This window comes from Thamnophis elegans, chromosome 5, assembly GCF_009769535.1.
Source record: "Thamnophis elegans isolate rThaEle1 chromosome 5, rThaEle1.pri, whole genome shotgun sequence".
NCBI lineage: Eukaryota > Metazoa > Chordata > Lepidosauria > Squamata > Colubridae > Thamnophis > Thamnophis elegans.
The window spans coordinates 49,991,267-50,016,382 of NC_045545.1; the positions used below are offsets into that span (position 1 = coordinate 49,991,267).

The 25,116-nt window shown below is 36.2% G+C and overlaps 1 protein-coding gene across 5 annotated transcripts in view; it reads left to right on the top strand.

Annotated features, from left to right (window-relative positions):
• The window catches only part of ANKS1A (ankyrin repeat and sterile alpha motif domain containing 1A), a 137,522-nt gene that overhangs the window by 33,067 nt on the left and 79,339 nt on the right, over positions 1 to 25,116 (top strand). For 4 of the 5 annotated variants that reach the window (XM_032218726.1, XM_032218724.1, XM_032218725.1 and 1 more), the window contains exons 2-7: positions 8,768 to 8,848; positions 13,465 to 13,621; positions 15,391 to 15,453; positions 23,065 to 23,361; positions 23,916 to 23,991; positions 24,671 to 24,772. In XM_032218726.1, the coding sequence (XP_032074617.1) occupies positions 8,768 to 8,848; positions 13,465 to 13,621; positions 15,391 to 15,453; positions 23,065 to 23,361; positions 23,916 to 23,991; positions 24,671 to 24,772 (776 nt within the window). The remainder of the gene's footprint in view (positions 1 to 8,767; positions 8,849 to 13,464; positions 13,622 to 15,390; positions 15,454 to 23,064; positions 23,362 to 23,915; positions 23,992 to 24,670; positions 24,773 to 25,116) is intronic. The other variant, XM_032218728.1, reaches the window with a different exon arrangement.

Consider the following 25,116-nt stretch of genomic DNA (forward strand, 5'->3'; position numbering starts at 1 on the left):
GGATAGCTGGGTCCAGGTAAGGCTTCTTAAGGAGGGGTCTTACCACCGCATCCTTCAGAGAGTGCGGGAAAGATCCCTCCTGAAGAGAGGTGTTAACAATCCTCTGGAGCCAGCCTCGTGTCACCTCCCTGCTGGTCGAGACCAGCCAGGAGGGACACGGGTCCAGTAAGCAGGTGGAGGCACTCACCGCTCCCATGGCCTTGTCCACTTCCTCAGAAGGGACAAGTTGGAACTCGCTCCAAGAAATCCGATCAAGGCCCTCCCCCGGCATCTCGGCTGGCACTGTCCAAGTAGAGTCCAGGTCCGTCCGAATCCGAGCGACTTTGTCCGACAGAAACTGGACAAATTCCTCCGCTCTTCCCTGTAAAGGCTCTCCCGCACCCCTCCCTTTCAGGAGGGAGTGGGTTATCCTAAACAGGGTGGCCGGGCAAGATTCTGCGGACGCAATAAGAGTGGAAAAATGAGCACATTTTGCCGCCCGTATCGCCACTGAATAAATATTTAAGAATAAAGGCTCTTAGTTGTGTTCGGTGGGATTCGGAGTTATTAGCACTCCAACGTCGCTCTAGGCGTCTCTTTTGGCGCTTCATTTCCCGGAGTTCCTCGGTAAACCAAGGGGCCCTCCTGGATCCACTTGCGCGGAGAGGCCGCAAAGGCGCAATCCGGTCCAGGGCTTCAGCCGCCGCTGTATTCCAAGCAGCGACCAAGGACTCTGCCGGATTGTGGGCAAGAGAGTCAGGTATCTCTCCAAGCGCCGTCTGAAATCCCAAAGGGTCCATCAGGCGCCTGGGGCGGAACCACCTAATCGGTTCCTCCTCCCTGCAGTGGGGGAGTTGTTTCCGAAAATCAAGCCTCAGTAGGAAGTGATCTGACCATGACAAAGGCGAGATCTCAATGCCTTTCAATTCCAGATCACGTCTCCACTGTCCCGAGAGAAACATGAGGTCGAGCATGTGACCCGCTGTATGAGTCGGACCCTGAATTACCTGTGTCCATGGTTCATGGAAGCCATGAACTCCTGCGCCCCATCCGAGCGTTCGCCCAGAGATGGCAGGTTGAAATCCCCCAGTACTATCAGCCTGGGGAACTCAACCGCCAGTCCAGCTACTGACTCAAGGAGCACAGCCAGGGCTGTTGTAATGCAGCTGGGAGGCAGGTACATTAGAAACAAGCCCACTTGACCCCCTAGGTCCAACTTCACCAGGAGGGACTCACACCCGACAGTCTCCGGAGCAGGGATCCCATGAGGAACTAATGACTCTCGGATGATGGCTGCCACTCCCCCACCCCTTCTTTGGTGTCATGGTTGGTGGAGCACCTGAAACCCTTCTGGGCACATTTCTGAGAGGGGGACTCCTCCCTCGTGGCATAGCCAGGTTTCAGTAATACATCTGCCCCCTCGTCTAATATTAAGTCCCAACGAGGGGAGCTTTATGAATCACAGACCTGCATTTAGCAACAGCAACCTGAGACCAGGGCCCTGACATCTCTTGCCACCTGGTCCTTGAGTTGAGCTATCAGGGCCGGAAGGAGGGATCGCTGTGACGTAGCGAACTCTCCTTCCCTGGTAATGGCTAGCCCTGTAACTCCCGTCGTACCTGCCTCGCCCAACCATGACCGGGATGCTCCGTCCCATCCCCGTCGCCGTAGAACCCTCCTCCCCACCCACGGCCCCCGTTCTCCCCGGCAGGCCATTCGTACCATACACTCTGGGATGAGAGGCGGATCCGGGCCCCCATCCACTTCTGCTTCTGCACTCAGTGGAGGGGGCTCCAGGCCGCACTCTCAATCCCCTCATACATACCGGCCAGACATTCTCCTCATGCATACCTGACTAATATTAAAATGTTAAAATATACAATAATACAAAAGATAAAGAATTAATTTAAATTAAAAACACGTGGGAACATTCTCTCACCCATACATACATACATTCACTCCTTCACTCAGCAAACAAGAAGGACGCAGTTCTTAACTGTCAAAGCAGTTGGCGCAGATTGAAATAAATAGAGTTAGTAATGATGTGAGAGAGGAAGTCTTTGCGCTCTTAATCTTCTCCTCTGCAGAGTCCAGTAGCAGGGACAAGTTTCTAAAGTTTGAAGTGGCTGGGGGATCGACGCCGGTTGGAATGGGGGGACAGGCTCCCTGCCCACGTCCTCTTCGTCCCCCGCTTTCTCTTTCTGCGAAGATTGTGAACACAGAGTGGCATGCAGGACTCTCGGCAAAGCAAGAGGCCTCCATGGCCGCAGTAACAGCAGCCGGAATGGCGAGAGGAGAAAGCCCTTGCTCCGCATTGTTGTTCAGGATCGAACCAGAAAGCAGAGGAGAAGTAGAAGAGGGAGGGAGGGGTCGTGCCAGAACCAAGTAATGGCGATGAAAAAGGCAACAGTCGATTGATCTCAAGTGTCCCAACTCCCTCCAAGATGGTGGTTCTAAGATAGTGGTTCAGGCATCAGGCTAGAAAAAAGGAGACAGTGAGTTCTAGTTCCGCATTAGGTACAAAGTCAGTGGGTGACTTTGGACCAGTAATTCTGTCTTAGCTCTAGGAAAGAAGCAATGGCAAACCACTTCTGAAAAATCTTGCCAAAAAACCTGCAGGGACTTGTGCAAGCAAGCTCTGAGTATCAGACACAACTAAATGGAAAGAAAAAAGATATATTGGACTGCATAACATACATAATTAATATTGAATTTTAGAACTGCAGTTATGATGGTGACACATAATGGATTCTTCTTTTCGTATTGATACACAATTTGGTCTGGGTTCTTTTTCCAGTTGTTATAGAGAATGTGCTACTTACTATTGGTAGTAAGATGTAGAATTATTGTAAGCAGATTGATTTTAAGTAAAAACAAATTTATTTATTCATATAGTCCCTGATAAGTCTGGCATTTTTAATTTGGCTTTTCCTTTAGTTGTTTCTTGCATTGTCTGGTCTTCTACCTTTACAGCATATTTATGTTTTGGGTCAAGTGGCTTACATTTGTGTGCAGTAGTAGTTTCTTTCATGACCTTTGATTACTAATTACATGTAGTGTGTTAATGTCCAGGTAGAAGGCAATAAATAGAAAGCAACTAAAAATAAATTTACAGACATTTGGCTCATCAAATGGTAAAAAATGCCCAGAAAGATTGTCTTACATAACTATCAAGCTTCTATGCGTTCACTAACACTTGCACTTATATATCAAAAGATTACGCTCACCCAATTGTTCAGTCCTTATGCCCTCTTTTAAACCCTAAAGTTTGATTTGCCAGCCTACCAGGTTATACACACACATCAGAGGTTTGTATTCAGCTGGTTCTCGTCAGTTCTGGAGAACTGGTAGTGGAAATTTTGAGTAGTTCGAAGAATCAGTAAATACCACCTCTGACTGGTCCCGCTCCCATCTATTATCTGCCTCCCGAGTCCCAGCTGATCGGGTGGGAATTGGGATTTTGCAGTATCCTTCCCCTGGAGTGGGGTGGGAAGTTCCAGCTCACCAGATTGTCTTATATCAACCTACTGTTGTTTTTAACAATCCCAGAAATATTGACTTATGGTACTTTGCTAGCAAGTTATATAGTGTATGTCCCAACACAGTCTGTTCCCAGTTGTTTCTCCCATCTGAGCTGGTCAGGCAGGAGCAGCATGCTTCAAGTTCTGTTGACTAAGTAATGTCAGTTGATCAGTCCTAAATTCCTTTTCTGCTATAGCATCCGTCTTATGAAGCATTCTCCCTTCGGAGGTCAGGATGACCCCCCCTACCCTGCTGGTTTTTCTTAAGTCCTTAAAGAATAGCTCTGTGCCCAGACCTAGAGATTTGAGTTTTTACAGGGAGTTGTTTCTTGGTTCGTCTAGTGAACAGGATGAGTGAATTATACTCATCTGCTCTTTATTTTAATGTTTGTGTTGTTAGAAATTGTTTTTATTATTTAAATGTTGTTGGATGTCCAGAGTCATTTGATGAGATGGGTGACCATACAAATTGAATTCATAAATAGCCATAAACTTTTTGATATAGAAATCAGGTGTAGGCTTTTCTCTTTGAATTGATGATGAGTAAAGAAGAACAAAATAGTAGCAAAGAATCATAAATTGTTTAAATTAGAATGTAAAGAAAAGGCATGTTTGTGGATGAAGTCACTAGTGGCTCATAGGAAAAATAAAGAGTCATGCTATGTAAATATGAAGGTAAAGCTATAAATGGTTTTTACTCATGGTAGCTATATATTTTAAGAGCCAGTTTGTTTTAATGGTTAGGTTATCAGGCTAGAAACCTAGAGACCATGACTCCTGCCTTAGAAATTAAGGAATTTCCCTTCCTCCGCCATAGTCACTAAAATCTGCAACAGCAATATTTTTCTACACTGCATTATTTCAGTTCTTATGTTGAGGACAGGCCATATTTGGTAACATAAGATTGTTCCAATGGCATTGCCATTTTTGCATGCAAAAAAAGGATGATTCAATTCCAATTCTGCACATCGACTCTTGTCCACTGTAAAGAAAGTGAGGTAAATCACTTTCTGTTCTGCCAACTAAAAGGACTTGAAGTTGGATGTAGAGGACAGAGGCCATTTCTTTGGATAAAATTAGAAGACATAAAGTGATTGCCCTGCTTACTCAACAAGACAAAGCAAGTTTTGGAATTATAAGAAACTGGTTTTGTGAGTTTAGCTTCGAAATCTGCAAGAGAACAGAGCAACACAAACGAGTTGGAAAAAAGCATTATATACTACTTTTTTGAAAGATGAGTATAATACATTTCTATATCTTATATGACTATAATTGGATGATCAACATTTGATATTGTAGCACAACCACCTTATCTCCAAATTGTTATCATGAATTTACCACATTTTAAAATAGAATATATCAATATGCTGATTTTATGTTGCGTACAATGCAATTTTAGAGCTGAAATAGCAAGCTGACTTTAGATAAGTCAGCAATAAAGAAATCATGATTCTGGTTGCATCTTTTTCATCTACTATAGCACATTTTATGTAAAGGCGTAAGCTTTTGTGAGCTGACCTCATAGCCTATACATGGTACTCTCCTACAATAGATACGGAAATACATCAAATATGCTATCCTCATTTGTCCCAATTTTCTGTTTGGGTAAAAGAATGAAAAAAAAAATATTCTCCTGACTTTAGAATTTCTAGAAAGTTTTTTGCATTTTAGAAAAAAACTATAATTACCCTGAACTCTTCTTTGGGTTCCTCCAGTTGAATTTTGTGCAGAGTGCTGACAGACAAGGTATGTTCTCTAGCTCTGATCTGTTCTACATCAACCCTGATATGTAAATGCTATCATGTTGTTACTAGTACAGTATGAGGGCGATAATGAAGTAGGACAAGTTCTCAATCCTCATGTATGGAGGTCAAGATTAAGGAGTTCTTACATATTTTGGCAACCCATTTTACACTTGAAATGTTTAAGAACTCTCAAAATGATATTATCTTGAGTATTTTTTTTAGTGTGTTGATGAGATCGACAAACTCATTATATGCTCAAAGTTATGGCAGAGCCTGTCCCCCAAAAGGTACTCATGATCCAAAATTCTGACAGTTGTTCCCCCCGCAGTCACATGATCACATTTTGGGTGCTTGGCAACTGGGCCACATTTACGGCCGTTTTACAACAAAGTTGGTGTAAAATATTTACAGATGTCCTGCAGTCAAACATCTTTGCTGAAAACTGCCTTTTTATTTTAAGCAAAAATGCTCCTGTTGTGAACAATGGATTTATTTAATGACCACAGATTTTGCTTAACAACTGCACCGTTTGCTTGATGTCCACCACAAAACATCAAGTTGGTTATGTGGACGACCTTCTTTATGACTGTCACAATTTATGTCCATACATGCCAGGCCTAATCACAGTCATAAGCCAAGGAGTGTCTTACACCTATTCACTTCAGTTTCTGAGGCTCATTTCCTAAAAAAAACCATCAGTTCAGGAATGGTTAACTGTCCTAGAAGAGAACAGTTGGCTCAAGAGTCGTCAGAAGCTGCAAAAGTGCCTTATGCCAGGGAGAAGATTGACAAAGAAAACACAAACCCATCAAACCAAATTAGCAGAATTAAGATTCAAATAATCTCTGAAAGGTCAACCAACCTCTGGCCAAAAAAAAAAAAGCCTCTTGATCTTTAAGTGCCTAAATGGTTTCCTGGCAAATCCAATCTAGAGTATACATAGAAAATGCCGCAAATCTCATAAAATCTTAATTGTCAACCAGAAAATAGTTGGTCCCTTGAAAGAAGAAAAGCATTCATTCCACAATTCCATATTATTGAAAGTTTACTTCTTTGAAGTAAAGATACATTCATACATATATGCCACTGTTATAATTATTTTGAAGTCTTTTTGAGGAATAATATATGTATCCTTAGGTAAGTATCATCCAACAGATGTTATAGAATTATGTTACTGAAATGAAATCTTCATTTCTAAGATGACTTGTTTCTTAAGCAATATAAGCCTATAAAAACAATAAATTGCAACCATGAGATATTTTTACCACTCATATTGTTATTATAAATTATTAACTTAATTTAATCCTTTTCCCTTTGTCTTCTTCCTTCACGTCCTTATTAAATACCAAATTATTATTAAATATATTTTTGCATCTTTCAGATAAGAATATAAAACAACAAATAATTAAACTAACCTCTACTTGTTTGGAAAGAGCTTTCTCATACTGTGTCTCAGCCAGGAACTAATTACCTATTTTGTTTTTAAAATGTTGTGCCATTTTATATGGTGCTAAAAACATCTTGAGTTCTGAAATGCTTGTTTTCTCCTATAAAAATTGAAATGCTAATATTAGAACATTACACACATCAAACAAGACTAGAATATTAAGTACTATTTGTGCCATAGTATGTAGCAATGTGATTGGCAGTGAAACCTGATTAAATCTTCATTCAGCTGATGATAATTTGTCTGAATTAACTTTGTAATTCAGAGCTTAAAGTACTTATAATGTCATTTCTCCTTAAAATTGTTGTGCTTCTATAGAATAAACTGTATTTCCTTAATATTCTTGGGGGTAAAAGCAGTTACTTTTTAAAGAGGTTCTTGATTCTGTTCTTCATTTTAAAAATTAGCTTATATTTAGGCACTATGAGTTGCTTACTTAGTGGTTTAGTATTGTTAACTTGTAAGGAGGTTATAGTTTGTAAACTCAGTTGTGGACACTACTTGATATTTATTTTACTATGGATGATTAAAGAAGGCATAAGAATACTAAATATCACCTCATTACAAACTCATCATGCCTATAGAGAAATTATGCTTTTCCACTTTACATAATTGTTACTTTTGCAATAAAATAATGAGAAAACAAATAGGCATGAAATGAGCAATATAATCACTTGCAAATAATCTGTGCTCATGTTAACTTTAAATTCAAGTGTGGTAATATTTGAGAATTATTACTCAGTACTAATAGTTCTTATTAGCACTATTTTAAAGTACTTTGAAAAACAGAATAGAAAATGTGAAACATTTTAATAGATTTATGTTGCAGTTAATAAAATGCAATTAAGACTTCACTTAGTTTGAGTCATTTTTGTATGTACACATGTTGGGGTTATCTTTACCTTTGTATATGTAATATTTAAATGCTATTATAATAAGAGTGTATTAAATCTGTATCTTAACACTCAGGGATTCACAGCAATCAAACAAAATATAGTAAAACCAGTAAAGCATAAGAAATAAAAATCTTTATCAGGACTTCATAAAAAAATGAATTAATGTATTTATTTCAGCATTATTAATTTTAACATATCATAACGCCTCTTTTGCCTCTAGAAATCTGCCTTCATAAATTTGAAGGATAGGAATCAGTAACATGTTTATTTATATTATCCTTTATACAGATATATTTTGTGAATTTTATTACAAATCTAAAATGAACCTTCTCAGAGAAGAAGCATGAGAAGGTTTGAAAACTTATTATTATGAAATATAATAATATTGTGTTTGTGTGCTAATTATTTTTAAAATATTTAGTTATTTGCAAAAGCAATATGAGATTTCCAAATATTACTATGCTTAAATTATACCCAACATTTTGACTGTATTGTGCATTTCACACCCATTTGCTATTATAGAGATTAATCCAAGCATTTCCAGTACTATTGCTAAATTATGCACTCACAATACATGCAAACCCTGGTTTCTGGTTTGATAGTTAATTTGACTTCTAGTGTTTTAAAAACAGCCCTTCTGTATTATGACTTGGTTTTATGATTATTATTTTTTCATTTTTAAAGAAAAATACATTGATCTGACCTCAAAAAATACATTTATTATGACTATGAACATTTTTCAGTGGTTACTAGCTATATTATCTGATTGGAAAGAAGATGAAGATGAAAGATTCATTTAAACAAACATGTACAGTAGAAACAAAAACAAATTATGTGGCTTCTCTACTTTTCCCTTTGTTTTATGTATTGCTTCCTTGCAGCTTGTGCTACTTGTGGACCAATTCACTTGAATATTGCCTGATGAGTACATACAAATAATAACCATTGAAATAGTAATAAGGTACTGATTAGATAATCGGGATAATCCATCTCTTTATGTGAGCACCTGTTTTTCTTTGTTTAAGATAGTAGCAAGTTAATACTGTTGTCTTAGATTGCGATTACAGAATATACTTTTTTAGTGTTATTCACAGGAAACCTGTCTCAGTCTGGTACTGTTTACTGATTATACTTTGTGTGTTAATGTATAACATTTATTTATTTACTTTTGCTTTACAGTATCTGGAGAGGACCAAATGTGAACTGTGTTGACAGTACTGGATACACTCCATTGCATCATGCTGCTTTGAATGGCCACAAGTAAGTTTTCTGTGTCTGAAATAACTTTTTAAACAATCAGCCTATTAAAGTAGCTAAAACAAATAAACCCTGTAGCACTTTACAAATAGCTTCCTTCAAATATCATAAGTAATAGAACTCGACTATCATCAGGATTATGCAGTGCACTATGCCATATTATTGTTAAATGGATTTATTCAGAGATGTTGATATTTTGATATTCTAGACATGACTGCCACCGCCTCTTTGAGCAGGAGTCGTAAGTCCAGGAGAACCCGCGAGTTGCAGATCAGGTTCATCTGGGGTAGTGTAACCCCATCTAGAATTTACTTAAAGTCCCAAATCTTGAAGCTCTAAAGACCCAAAGCCATTTGCCAGATTATCGTCCCCATCCAGGCCCCCACAGCTCTAAGCACCACAAGAGGGCGGCACAGCATCACTTTGATCATCGGGGTAGAGATATAAAACTGAGTATCATCAGCATACGTACGTGTGCATGCTCATCTTCGTCAATCCAGAAAGCTTTTCTTTAGAGAGAAGAGGCAAATGAGTTTTCAAGATTCATTTTCTCATGCTTGTTATACATTGGTTATAGTGGGATGATAAATTTTGAAATGTAGTTGTTACTTCTGCAGTCCAGAGAAACTGACTATTGGGTGGCATATATATTTAATAAATTATTATAATGTTTAGTTTATGTGATTTAACAGGGGTTTTACTAAAATCCTAAAATTTCTTTAGTTACTTTGCTAGGAGTCTAGTTGAAAGCGTCCCCCAAACTTGCGTGTCCAGATTCAACCTGAACATGTCCAAATCCACAAAGGCTTATGTTTATATTTTTCATATTTAGTTTGTACTCAGCTAGTACTCAGTGGCCTCTACTTACAAACTCTGACGCCAGTCAGATATCACCAGTTTTAAATCTGTGTATCTATCTCTTTCCTGCATTTCTTTCTCTTAAAATTTAATCTTTTGTCATCGTCAGTCAGTACCTTAATTTCTCAAGTTTATTTGACTGTTCTGTCTTCTATGCCACTATCTATCCTAGGCAATGCTATGTGAGCTGCACATTTTACAAGCATTCCCTGTAGCACCTCATTCAAGTCCCTAATAAATATGTTGAATACATGGACGAGGCCTAAATCTTACAGCATCCCACTTAATTTTCATTGTGGTTCTTCTTAATGAATAGCAATTAACAAACACCCAATGTGAGTTTTCAAGCCAGCAGTTTATTCATTTAATTATCCTTCTAGCCAGCCAACATGTAACTAGTTTGCTAATCAGAACATTACACCCTGTTTTAACAAATAATTTGCTGAAATCAGAAAATATTGGAACTGCTTTACTAATTCTCAACTAAAAATAATATTTTCTATTCCCCTATAGGGAAACAAAATTATTAGACTTAAAGTTGCATTTTAATGAAGTTTTCCTCTTTCATGGTTTTCTTCTTTTTATTAACGTGTTGTTGTTTAGTTTTGTTTTTTTAATTGAGCAGCAAATTATTTCTCTGGGACTGAAGAGTACAGTACTTGCCTTTCATATCTATATATACAGTATTCTATACTGAAGAGCTGTTATTAGTATGTTTCTCAGTCCTTACATTGGCTAGAAAGTTGCTCTTTACTGCCATTTAGAGGCTACAAAAATTGTTTTTCTAGAGTAATGAACAGACAATGCAGCTGTGGATTCTGTGTCCTTTTATAAACAGTAAGTTCAGTGTTTCATTTTCAGCATTTGTTAAGGTTTACCTCTCCTCCACTTAACACTATCATTGGCTAAACTCAGGTTGCTCAGAGTCTGTTCTTTTTTTTTTTTATCCAATTCTGTGCCCTCCCCAACACATTAGCAGTCTAGAAGAACAGGCTCTACAGCTGTTCCCTTGCAGCTGTGTAACATAAGAACATAAAAACATAAAAACATAATTTGCATCTTTGAGAAAGAATGAGCATTGGCTACTTACATGCTTTATTTTGAAAAAATAGTGATCTTTGCTGATAATTTCTTTACACGGTTGTTTCTACAGGTAAATACAAGTAAATAAAATATGCTGAAATGGTGAAATCAAAAGCTTTAACAAGGATAAGCAAGGGCCATAGGAACCTTTGCAACCTTTAACAAATAAATTTAACAAATAAATAAAATAAAGTGTACTAGAAGATTATGTAAAAAAAACTTCTATTAAAAGTGCCTCAAATCTTTCAGAGGTAGCATCTGCCTAAGCTGGTCCTTTGGTGATGACTGTGGCTTGGGCTTGTCCAGTTATTTGTGCTGAGTTTCATTTGATTACTCCCAAGGAAATGGACAGAGTCCTTAGGTTGATGATTCTGTTACTTACAATGTTAGGTTCTATCCCTTCTGATTGGTCAAGGCCACCCAGAGAGGTGACATATAGATAGGTGGTATGTAGCTAATCTGTGGTAAATGTTTTTTTTTTAATAATAGGGGAGGTACCATGCCCCTTCAAGGAGACAGTGGTTTGCCCCTTCTCAAGAAGTTACTACTGGACATTTTTTTCTGAATCTCTAATGTTCCTTTTTTGAGGGAGACTGTTGAGGTGGTAGGTTTATAATTTCAAAGGGCTGTAGAGGAAGCAAATTATCTGGACCTGTTACAATTTGTTTTCAGGCTGAGATACTATATAGTAATGCAATTGATCACACTGGATAACATCTGGTGGGTTTGGAATGGGGATGGTGTATCCATTTGACTTCTCATTGGTTTTTAGTACCATAAATCATAGCATCCTTCTGGACTGCCTGAGATGTTGGGAGTAGGAGGTCTTGTTTTTTTAGTACTTCTCCTTTCTCCAAGGAATGGTTCCAATTGGCATGTGAGGAGGAGAGGTCTGTCTTCAGGCCTCTGCTTTTAGGGTGCCATAATATTAGGATACTATCTGTCTGTTGTAAATAGAAAATATGTCTCATACAGACACAGCCCATTACCTGGGTAGCAGATCATGCATATCTCCATCAAGATTATCTTTATTACTTTCTACAGCATGGGTCTCAATTGTACATCTGTGATCTGGACCATCCAGGTGGTGCTGGGCATGTGTCTTACCAGTACCTGGAAGCTGCAAAAGTCTGGCTAGAGAAGATCTGGCTTCAGGCCACCCCTGACAGGAGTGAACGCCTGTAGTTTTTTAGGCTACCCCGTATCTGTTGATTTGCCATCTTTAATTCTGGCTAAGGTTATCCTTTTCTAGTCAGAGTTGGTACACACTGCAGTTCCACTTTAACTCAATGGCAGCCTAAATAGCAGGTGGCAACTGTAGCCCGAAGAGCCTTTGCGCAAATGTATTTTATGTGCCAGTTTAACCTATTCTAGATCAGGAATCATTGCTTATGTCTTTGCTGCCTCCCTTTTCCAATGTGTTCTACATGGGCTACCTTTTAAAGAGTATTTGGTCCAGAATACTATGGCAGGGACATAAGGAACTGCACTGAAATAACATCTATGTAACACTGATGCTGCATGAGCTGCATTGGCTTCCAGTGGACTTTGGTTGAATTTAAAATGCTGATTATCATCTTTAAAGCTCTAGGTGGCATAGGGGCAAGTTACTTGTGGGTCTGCCTATCCCTAAAGGTTTCTGTTCATCCCTCTAAATCTGAGTTGTCTTATGGTACTTTGGAATTGTGCTTTCTCTGTCATGATGTCTGTCTTAAAGGAATAGCCTCCTCTTAAGAGATGTGGATGCTGTTGGTCTTAAGGAAAACAATCAAAATGTGCCCCTAGGGTTAGGAGGATAATGAGGCTGGCATGATGTGTTTAATCTATGGATATGAGTCTTATTAGGGCCTCAACACTGTCTTTTTGCTTTAATGGTTCTTAGTCATTGTATTTTTAGTCTTGTTCACCACCCAGAGTTCCTTTGGGTAGTTGGATAGCAATATTAATTTATTAAGAAAATAATCAAATAAACTGTATAACTAACTCATACTTGGAAAAAAATAATGTTCATTCTTGCAAATTAGATTTAAACACTTGTCCACTTATAGATAATTTGAATAATAGAATATCATTCTTTATTGGCCAAGTGTAATTGGACACACAAGGAATTTGTCTTCGGTGCATAAGCTCTCAGTGTATGTAAAAGCTATAAGTGATAAATCATGATCATAGTCTTCATAAAATACATTCATCATAAATCATAAGATATAACAATAAGTGATAGTCATAGGAGACTAAATAAGCAATCAACATAAATCATACTTGGAAACTAAATAAAACATATTGTAAAGATACAAGCAACAAAGGTATAGTCATAAGTAGAAAAGGAGATAGGTAATAGGAAAAATGAGAAGAATAATAGTAATACAGCCTTACTAAATAGTTCCTAATGCTTGACCCTAAGCCTATTTACATAGATACTGTACATTTCATTAACTAGGTTGAAAGTTATCTCCCAGAGTAGATGGCAGCCTTATTTTCTTTTGGTGGATGAACAATAGGCTGTTTTCACTTCCCAGTTCTTAAGGAACCCTGGTGAATATTTGAATTTGGAAATATTTTCCAAGTAGACTGTATACAAACTGATATTTTTATTAACACATGTCCAATTTACTATTTGATTTTGATTGTCGTATCCAGAATTCTTCTGAAATTTCATGGCATTATTCCGTCCTCAGGGATGTTGTGGAAGTTCTGTTGAGAAATGATGCATTAACGAATGTGGCTGACTGCAAAGGCTGTTATCCTCTCCATTTGGCAGCTTGGAAGGGAGATGCTGAAATAGTGAAACTGCTAATACACCAGGGACCCTCCCACACTAAAGTAAATGAGCAGGTCTGAATACGTTCCTCTTTTTGTGCTCTTGATGATCTTACAACATTTGTTATATTGTTCCATAGGAGGGGGTGAATACAGCATCTACAAGGGTAAATTTGTTGTTTGACATCTTGCTTGAGAAACAGCTAAAGGTTAAATGCTATTATTGTTCAGCAAATATGAAAAAGTGTACCCTGAAAGCTGTATTTTTGGTTGATCAGATTGAGAACTGTAGAAAAGAACAATGGCTAAATTGGTTTATATTCAGTGGGAGGATTTTAACCATTATTCCTATACTCCACCCCCACCACCCACCATGGTTTCTGGAAATTTGAAATCTGATGTAATTGGTACATCCGTTTATTTTTGTGGTGAAGCAATTCTAAACAGCTTTATACTCTTTGCCATATTTTGTAGCTAGCTTATACTGCTTTACTACTTATGCTTAGTAAGCTAATCTTGTGCAGTTAACTACAATACAGCTTTCAGATATTAATAATTAATTTACTAAAATGCTGTGTTCAAATGGAAGAAAAACAGTAATTGTTTCTGTTGTTTAAAATGCTGCCATTTGACTTGTATGATTGAAAACTTTCTTGTGTACAAATGTAGACATATACACCTCATAGTGCTAGTATTGATTTGGAGACCAGGTAAACTCTTACAATATTGCTCCAAATTAAACTGGGGCTGGTATTTGGAAAAACAGAAATATTGGGAATATTAGTAAGTTTTCTCATGAAATTATTTCACTTGCATTTTTAGTTGTATGTGTGCATTTATTTATTATGATGTCTACACTGCTGAATTCCTATTCCCAGAGGTTGAAGTAGCTTATGGAAAGCCAAAATAAAGGATCAAAAATCTATCTCACATAAAACATTTAACAGACATTAAGTGACACCCATGGAGATAGGCTAAACCTCCACTTCCAAAAAATGCATTTTCTAAAAAGTAAAGTTTTCAGAACCCTTTAGAAGACCAATAATGTTGAGGAACACTGGGTATCCAGCTGTAAATTATACCACAGAAAGGGCATCACCAAGAATGAGCCCTCAGGGGTTTTTTGTCTACATAACATTTTTCTTTTGGAAAGTAAAATTATTTGAAGCTATGTATTTGCTTCTAATAGGAAGCATTATCCATATTACCTTACTACTTTAGGCCAAATTGCAACCAAACTAGATCTGAACAACTTGTTCACAGTTAAAGTTAAAATTCCATTTCTATAATAGACCCCTGACTGTGAGGCTTATTACCTGAATTAATAAGGAGTATAGCATAATCTCTTACAAATATTCAAAGAAGTTCCTTTGCTGATTAGTAATATTTTTTGTGATTGTATAGCCAAATGTACACATTCAAAAGTTTTTAGTAATATTGTTTGGAAATCTTTTTTGTCAGACATTGTTTATTGTGCTTCTAGGAAACAACTTTGTCAATCATTTTAGTGTTAACATTTCAAATTTTATAATGCAATTTGCAATTCTTTAATAAATTGGATGGGGCCATATGAAAATAAAGGCTCTTGCCATCTATAGCTAGTATGAGGCCAAATATTTGTAAGATGTCAAAGTGAAGTGTTAAATAGAGAACTTAAGATATTTAGTTGAGCTTTGCATGTTGATCAGCTATTGACAGCTGGAATGGCTAGTTTAATTAATTGCTTTTCATTGGAATGAAATATTATCATGTTCTATCATTTCTCCCCTTCAGAATCACTCACTGCTTTTTTACTATATCCTGCCATTTCATCATCACATTTTCTTTTCCTCTCCTTTTTGTAGAATGCTCTTGAGATCAAAGAACTCAAAAAGTACGGCCCCTTTGACCCTTATATCAATGCCAAGGTGTGTACTTCGCTGACAGGATTTCACTATATCATTACTCCAAGTTGTATTTTGGTGCTTTCAGAAGCCTTGTTATCTAGTTCATTGCTATTGCCTATTTGGGAATGGCCGTGGAGGACTGAAAATGCAATCTCTTTAATGTGAAATTTGTATTAAGCCATGTTAGATTTGGTAAAAGTTTACTTGATGCTTAACAAGGTCTACCAATGTTTTGACTTGGTAGATTTGGGGTACTTGTTGATTCTCAAATCAATAATAGCATTCAGAAATATAAATTCAAAACATTCTGGTATTGTTTCTCTATTTAATAAGAAAGGGAATAATACTGATTATGTTAATGGTATACTGTCCAACAAATGTATGCATTCTTAGCAGTACTGAACTTCATTTTGCTAATAGTGATGATGCTACATAACACAGAAGAGAACTATTTTTGTTAGTGCTTGTGTGAGGACAACAATGCCTTTATTGTCTGTGTGGATGTATTCATGTATCCATTTGTGTGAAAGTATGTTCATTTTTTCTTATTTCACTCGTTTCTTTTTCATATCTGATTGTTTCTTTAACTGAATATGGCCTATTCTTCTGCTTATAGTAATTATCAGGAAAAAAACAGAAAAGCAAATCTAAAAATACTGAAAATCTTAAATTATTTCACAGATAATCTAATATAACATATAAAGAATCCTAAGTGATTCCTTGTTATAATGAATCTCAAAAGAAATATTTGTTGTAAATTATTATTTTAATTTTTACACCATCAAAGTGGAGCACCTTAAATATTGATTTTTAAGGTCTAAATCAAATTGGGCTCCATGGATATGGTTTTAAATATATTATTATCCAAGTTGGAGATAAATAGGGCGAATTACCTTAAATTACATGCTTTTATAAATTCAGACCATGGTGAATATAGTCTGTAAATGTAGGGTAAACATTAATGTTTGATATGGTAAATAATAATATGTATTAAGATTCATAATGTTAAAGTTTTGATGAAGATTGCAGCATCACTGTGCTTTTGCTGAAATTTTCCTATATGTCTATGACAGTTTTTGGACATTAAGGAGTTGTCATATTCTGTCTCTGTATTTTTCAGTCTAAAGTAGTTCAACCCAATGGTAAATACTGAAATGGAAGTGTTTAGATATTTAAATCAGAAATTGAAATAATGTTTTTAAAATCACTGTAGAAAACTACCAATTTAAATACTTAGTAGTTGGTAATACTTGGTAGTAATTGATTGAATTGTTTTTTCTTTTTGATAATTCATATATTTCTTTACTATAACAGTTTAAATGTTTGCACCTAAACAAAGGAGTATAATCACTTTTGCCATAATGGATTTTTATTGTAGAATATGTATCTATATTTAGCTAGGAAATTAGTGAAATTTGTGATTGCCTTGGCTATTTCTACACAACTTAGAACATTAAGCAATATAATTTACTTAAGTACCAAAACTGGAATCAAAGAATTCTAAAACTAATTTTCTGGGTCTGAATAGATGTTTTTTAAAATTCCAAACTGTCATTTTTAATTTGTGTGGTGTTAAAAAATCTGTACCACAAATTAATAATAATAAGTCACTATCTACAGGTGAAACTCGAAAAATTAGAATATTGTGCAAAAGTTCATTTATTTCAGTAATGCAACTTAAAGGTGAAACTAATGTATGAGATAGACTCATTACATGCAAAGCAAGATAGTTCAAGCCGTGATTTGTCATAATTGTGATGATTATGGCTTACAGCTCATGAAAACCCCAAATCCACAATCTCAGAAAATTAGAATATTACATGCAATTACTAAAACAAGGATTGTACATAGAACAATATCAGATCTCTGAAAATTATAAGCATGCATATGTACTCAGTACTTGGTTTGGGCCCCTTTTGCAGCAATTACTGCCTCAATGGCATGGAAGCTATCAGCCTATAGCACTGCTGAGGTGTTATGGAAGATCACAATGCTTCAATAGCGGCCTTCAGCTCTTCTGCATTGTTCGGTCTCATGTCTCTCATCTTTCTCTTGGCAATGCCCCATAAATTCTCTATGGGGTTCAGGTCAGATGAGTTTGCTGGCCAATCAAGCACAGTAATCCCACGGTCATTGAACCAGGTTTTGGTGCTTTTGGCAGTGTGGGCAGGTGCCAAGTCTTGCTGGAAAATGAAGTCAGCATCCTCATAAAGCTCATCTGGAAGGAAGCATGAAGTCCTCCAAAATCTTCTGGTAGACAGCTGCGTTGACACTGGACTTAGTGAAGCACAGTGGACCAACACCAGCAGATGACATGGCTCCCCAAATCGACACAGACTGTGGAAACTTCACACTTGCAGTGTGTGCCTCTCCATTCTTCCTCCATACTCTGGGTCCTTGGTTTCCAAATGAGATGCAAAAGTTGCTCTCATCAGAAAAGAGGACTTTGGACCACTGAGCAACAGACCAGGTCTGTTTTTTTTTAGCCCAGGTAAGTCGCTTCTGACATCGTTTGTTGTTCAGGAGCGGCTTGACAAGAGGAATCCGACATTTGAAGCCCATGTCCAGGATCCATCTGTGTGTGGTGGCTCTTGATGCACTGACTCCAGCCTCAGTCCACTCCTTGTGAAAGTCCCCAACACTTTTGAATGGCCTTTTCCTGACAATCCTCTCCAGGCTGTGGTCATCCCTGCTGCTTGTGCAACTTTTTCTTCCACACTTTTCCCTTCCACATAACTTTCTATTAATGTGCTTTGATACAGCACTTTGGGAACATCCAACTTCTTTTGCAATTACCTTTTGAGGCTTTCCCTCCTTAGGGAGGGTCTCAATGATGGTTTTCTGCACAACTGTCAGGTCAGCAGTCTTTCCCATGATTGTGATTCCTACTGAACCAGACTGAGAGACCATTTAAAGGCTCAGGAACCCTTTCAGGTGTTATGGCTCAATTAGCTGATTAGAGTGGGACACCTTGGGCCTAGAATATTGCACCTTTTCACAATATTCTAATTTTCTAAGGTTATGGATTTGGGGTTTTCATGAGCTGTAAGCCATAATCATCACAAATCACAGCTTGAATTATCTTACTTTGCATATAATGAGTCTGTCTAATATATTAGTTTCACCTTTTAAGTTGCATTACTAAAATAAATGAACTTTTGCACAATATTCCAATTTTTCAAGTTTCACCTGTACTTGTGAATATACCTTATATATTTATTTATATATAATTTATTTATATATTTTTACAGAAACAAGAAAAATTAGATAATCTTGGTGATACATTTTTCCATTAAATGAAAAAGAATGTTGTTAGGAGTTATACATTTCTATAAATTGTCGCACACTATATGGCCCATTATAATATACATCTCATGATAAAATGTTACAATTATGATCCACAAAGCATTTGATCATTTAGCTAGAAAATGAATCTTTTAAGTGGTACCAAACTGACTGAATGAAGTTAAATTTTAATACAGTAATTATTTCAGGAAAATGTCATTCTTGCCACATGTAGTTTTCCACCATTTTCTTTGCAGTATAGAGTTTATGATGCTTTTTAAAGGATTTCTTAGTTGGTTTTATTCTTTTCTGGGTGGAAGCAAAAACATGATCTGTAAGCCATCAGTGTCTCTGAATATGATCTAAGTAAGTTATAAAGCAAACCCCAAAATGCCAAAAGTACAAAAAAATGCCCTTGTTTTATTCTCTGTAATCTTTAGTAGAAACTCCAGCACAGCAAGCTGAAAATATAGAAAAAAGAGTGCATACCTCTGGTTTAGTCATTGTTTTGTTTCCACCAAGCCAGATCCCTCTAGAGAGCATTAATGTCTACTTAAATAAAAGATATTTTAAATCTTTAAAAGCCTGAAGAGGAAAGTGAGATGAATATCTTTCTACAAGGCTATTTTCTAAGTCTTTTATAGCTTAGTATTATTTTTAATTTAATTTAATGAATACTATTAAAATCAAACATTTAAAACTAATCTAGCCCAAGAAGCATATTTCTCTAAGCTCACTTGGAAGGCTAAACTGCATAGAAATTAAGATACAATAAAAAAAATGTTATTTTAAACAATATTTCTGAGAGTTATGCTGATCTTCCCCATAGACTACATCAGTGATGGTGAACTTAAAGGTGTGGCAAAATTGTGTGTATGTGCATGCCCACATGCACAATTCAATGTGCCCCACCCACCTGCGCATGCACATGTGAGTTTTCACCCTTCCCAGGTTCTGGAGGTCTTGAAGCCTGGGGAGGTGAAAACGGCCTCCTTCAGCCCCCCCGGAGGCCCTCTGGAAGCTGGAAACGGATCATTTCTGACCTTCCGGTTGGCCCATTGGCCCTGTTTTTTGTCTCCCCAGACTCCAGAGGCTTTCCTGAAGCCTGGGGAGGGCAGAAACAGCCTCCCCGGCCCTCCGATAGGCCAAAAATCAGCTGGCTGGCACACATGCATGCCAGAGCTGATGGCTCTGTTTCCAACAAATATGGCTCTGCGTGCCCCCTGGGGCACACATACCATAGCTTCGCCATCACGGTACTAGATCAATGTTTCTCAATCGTGGCTTGAAGATGTGTGGATTTCAACTCCCAGAATTCCCAAGGCTGATGGGTATTCTGAACTAACTGGAAATTAAGCTTTTCATTTTACCACTCTTTTTTTAAAGTAGTGTAAGTATTAACTACTAGAGGTTTTGGTTGAGAATCAGTTATAGAGTTTGAGGCATGAGGCTAGAAACTGGAAGACTGCGAATTGTCATCCCACTTTAGGGGCCAAGACCATCTGGGGACATTGGACCAGTCATTTTCTATCAACCTTAGGAAGTATGCAATGGCAAACGATTTGTAAAATCTTATCCACAAAACTGCTGGAACTTGTCCAGGCAGTTGCCAATAGTCCACAAACACAGAGATTTTTGCTACTTCTAATAAGGCACACATAAAAGTAGGAAAAATGCTTGTGAACGTTTAGTTTAATGGTAGCAGGCATTTCAGTACAGACGAGGAATGATAGTTAAACAGTGCACTTTGACAAATTGTTAGACATTTGTGCATTTTCTCAAATTGAATTACATATGTACATTTATGGTTAAAAGGTACTTTGATTTGACTGTCAAAAGAACCCCCGCTATACACCAATTACTGAGATTAAATGTATGCATATTCAAAATGACTTAACCTTTTTTGAATGCAAAATGTATCAAGGAATCATGATACTTAAAAATATAGTATGATCATACATTAAAATTGTAAATATTTTTCTAGAGTTAATATAGTTAAAATTACCTCAATTTAAGTCACTGCTTTATCCTTTCCCTCAACTATTTCTAGAGTTTCTTTGGGTTTCTTTGCCAATTATGATTACGGTCTCACTTTTATGGGCTTCTGTTTAATATTTAGTGCTTTTACATACAAATTATTACTTTTGTACTGTACCAATTGCAAATCAAGTATACATTGGCAACTATTAGTTCATATATCCATGAAAAGCATTCCTTAGTCTTCAAGATAAATGGATCAGTGGGCAAAAGAAGAGCTGTTTAAGCTGCGGACCACTATTTTGACTTTTGATGCTACCATTTCTTTTCTCCTTTTTCTCTTAGAAATTATAGAAATCAATCTCAGACATTTTCAAAAAGACTTGCTTTTAAAAAATCTCAGTTGGGTTGTAAGATTTTTGCATTAATAGGCTAAAGTTTTTGAAAGAATCTGAGCCCTCCTCTTAATGTGTAGCAATTTCATCCTATTTTCTAATGAAGATTTTTCAGATTTAAATTCTGTCAGATGGGCAGCTATTTGGATATACAGCCGGATTTGAACAGTTGCAGATTTCCCTGATTTTTAAACATGGCATCCAAACTTCTTAGAATAGAATAAATTAAAAATAATTGTTGCCACAAACTTGAAATCAAACATGGGCTTTATAAGAGTATATAAAATTTTGCATTTCAGGAGTACCTATCTTCAGGTGTTCTTGGCCAGAAAATTTAAATGTCTAATTACTGACTTAGTTAAAAGAGAAATGAGAATTTGAGGGCAACAGTAAGATATTAATCATATTAATCCTTTTTTTCTAAAAAGGCTGGCCTCGTTTCTCCCACAAGTAAAGCAGGGGAGGCCTAGTTATTGCTGGGATAACAAAGGGTCAGGTAATACTATAGGTTAGACTGTGCAATTGGAAAAAAAATCTTGGAAGATGACAGTGGCAAAATACTTCTGTACTTTGGCCAAAACCCTGTATCTATATATCCATAAAATCCCTAGGATTTGAGCTCAGTTTAACAGAGAACTATCTTTAGTCCAATTGAGGCTTCCCCCCTCCCCCGATGTTTACTGATGTAGTACATTATGCATAGTTTGTAATATAATGTGGCTAAAAATTACCACGGTTCTTCATTATCTTTCATTAAACCCTACATCTTAATTATAAATCCTGAACCATATGCTTTCCCCTCTATTCATGGTGAGATTCTCTGCATGCTGCTGAATGATGCATTACCTCATTAGAAGCACCTTCACTATAAATCTGTTTTTCCTTGGCAAATGTTTGACTTGAATTGTTTCTTTGCCACGTTGGAAGTGTCCGCCTCAATTTTTCAAATGTTTGTGCATGTCTGTCATTGTTCATAGTAACTTTCATTTGTACATTCCATTTTTTAAGCAGTCTGACTGTTCATCTATTTCCTTTCTGTTTCAGCCAGTTTTGTTATGTGCCCATGAGACATTGAACATTGTTGATACAGCTAGAACAAAAATAAATCACAACATACCTCTGTTATATTTTGTCCAGTACAGTACAGCTTTTAAAGTTTTAATTTGTTTACTTTTTATCAATTGAAACATTTCTGGTGAAGCCAGGGTTTTGTTTATGTACATTTAGCCATTATAATTACACACAAAGATGCACTTACACACACACACAAACACAACCACACACCATTTAAATGTTTAAAGACACTAATAGTTTGAATGAAATTTTTGTATTCATATAATATCATCTAAAATCTTTAAGTACTTAGGTTTACACCTAGGGTTTAACCCAATGCTATTTAATACTTCAATGACTTCCTGATTTATGAAGTCCAATTTCAAAAAAGCATTTGGTCACATGAAAGAGCTGTTTCTTGACAGGTAATTAGTTTTCATAAGTTGATAATATTAGTCATAGTTTCCTGATAGCAGCGGCCCTTTGTATAAAATAAAAATTAAATATAATAACAACATAATATCCGATTGATTAATAAAAGGTGAATTCTCCAGAGAGAAAAAACACAGTTATGAAATACTATATTTATTATCAATTTATTGGTTTGCAAAACCTAAGTTTGTAGACATTATAGTAACATATTGAATGGATAAGTAATGCTTGTTGAGTTTTAAAAATGGAGAATATTATAGCACATTCGAAGTAATAATCTCAAAATGCAATAATAGATATTTTTTCTATAGAAAATGTCTGAATGTGTGCACATATAAATAACAATGAGACCATGATGTACTCACTAAGCCACTGCATGCATAGTGGAAAATAATTGGAAGAGTTTTAATACATTTATATTTAAAACAAATGTTCTGTTTGTTATAATTGTCTCTAAGCTCTAATGGCTTTTATATTTATGTAATCTTAGAATAACGACAATGAGACAGCATTGCACTGTGCAGCTCAGTATGGCCATACGGAAGTGGTGAAGGTTCTTCTGGAGGAGTTGACTGATCCTACTATGCGCAATAACAAGTTTGAGACTCCTCTTGATTTAGCTGCTCTCTATGGGAGACTAGAGGTTGTGAAGATGTTGCTTAATGCTCATCCCAATCTATTAAGTTGCAATACTAAGAAACACACTCCCTTGCATCTGGCAGCTAGAAATGGCCATAAAGCTGCTGTTCATGTACTTCTGGAGGCTGGCATGGATAACAACTACCAGGTATTTGCTTAAATTTGTGTGTGCAGAGTTTCAACATTAAAGTAATGTTTCAGGATCAGATTTAGTATCTCCCTTTTCAATAAGAACTTTTCTAATCACTGTTTTACTTCATCATATGTTTTAAAATCCCAATTATATGCTGCTCAGAATTGGCAAATTGAAGCAGCCTATAATCCCAACAAATACAAAAGATGGTTAAATAAGTTTATTTTTAATTCCTGTTAAGTTTGAAAGTTAATAGACTTATGCTTTGAAATTGTTTCAAGTTTAGCGGGATCTGTTTTACTCCAGAAATCTAGGTTTCTTCTAATTCTCAACTATATTTTCAACTGGATTTTATCTTTTTTTGTTTCAACTTGAAAGGGAAATTCAGAGGGTTTTTTATTAGTTGTAATTTCTTATTGATTGATTATTAGAGTGAACAGCCTGTATTTTTAAAGAAGCTGGTTTTTAAATTGGAATAAACGGTAACAAATAGCTTATGTTTGTAAAGCGGCTACCTGGACACACTCTTATCGTTTTCTGATGGATCCTCAACTCATGCTTTTTTACAGACAGAAAAAGGCAGTGCTTTGCATGAAGCTGCTTTGTTTGGCAAAACAGATGTGGTACAGATATTGTTAGCTGCAGGTGAGGATCTTTTAAACATATTTTTGGATTTCCTTTTTTGTTGGTGGTCTTAGTGTTGTAAACATTCAGCAGCCTTAGGCATACTTCTTGAGAATGAGCAACATAATTTAATTTAAATCTTTCACCTTCCTTTTTAAATTGCTCCTTCAAGCTAAAGCCTCATGAAATTTAAGTATAAACTAGGAAAAGTAACAAGAGCTGAGCAGGAATTGGTAGAACTTCTGATTTGATTTGATATCAGAAGGTTGTATACTCCATATTCCCTTCTGAAATTTTATTTGCTTTCACCACAATTGAATTTTAAGATATAATCTAACATATATTTATTTATTTATTATATTTTAAGTATTCCTATTCTGCTCCATTTAAGTATAGGTTTATGTGCTTCTAATTAAAAATACAATAAAATAAACTTCTTAAAATTATAATAAAATATAATTTAAATAAAAGCACTTCCCAAATTAAAAATGTTTCTTCTAAAATTAAAATTCTTCATATGGCATAAGGGCAGCTTTAACCAATAATAATAATTAATGAACATAGATGTAGGACCAAAATGTACATTTAGGAGAAGGAAGTGATTAAGGCCAAGTTACGTTTCTACCACATTTTGCTATATGAGTATGTGCAACATTTCTGAATTACTGTATATAATGTCAAGTTTCTTTCTGTGTTGAAGGCATTGATGTGAATATAAAGGATAACAGAGGCTTTACCGCTTTGGAGATTGTCAGAGAACTTCCTTCTCAAAAAAGCCAACAAATAGCAGCTCTGATTGAAGGTAAATAATTAAACATAAAAGAACAGAGGGCAAAAGTAGAGAAATAGGAAGCACACTAACATCAGACGCTAACAGCCATAAAAAATGTGTGGGTTGTTTTTCAGTTAAGCAATTTCTAAAAGCTCTACATTGCTCAATTAACTACAATGTGGATACAAAGAAAACTAGATTGAGCAAAAAAAAAGATGTTTTCCCTTGTTTTTTGTACTTCCTGAAAAATTGGTATTAAGTTGATAGCTTCCTGGTTCTTACTCAATTTGATAATTGTCTCCTCAGCATGTATTTTTATCCCATTTGAAATTGGTTATGGATGTAATGCATCCCTTGTTTATTTTTGAGATTTA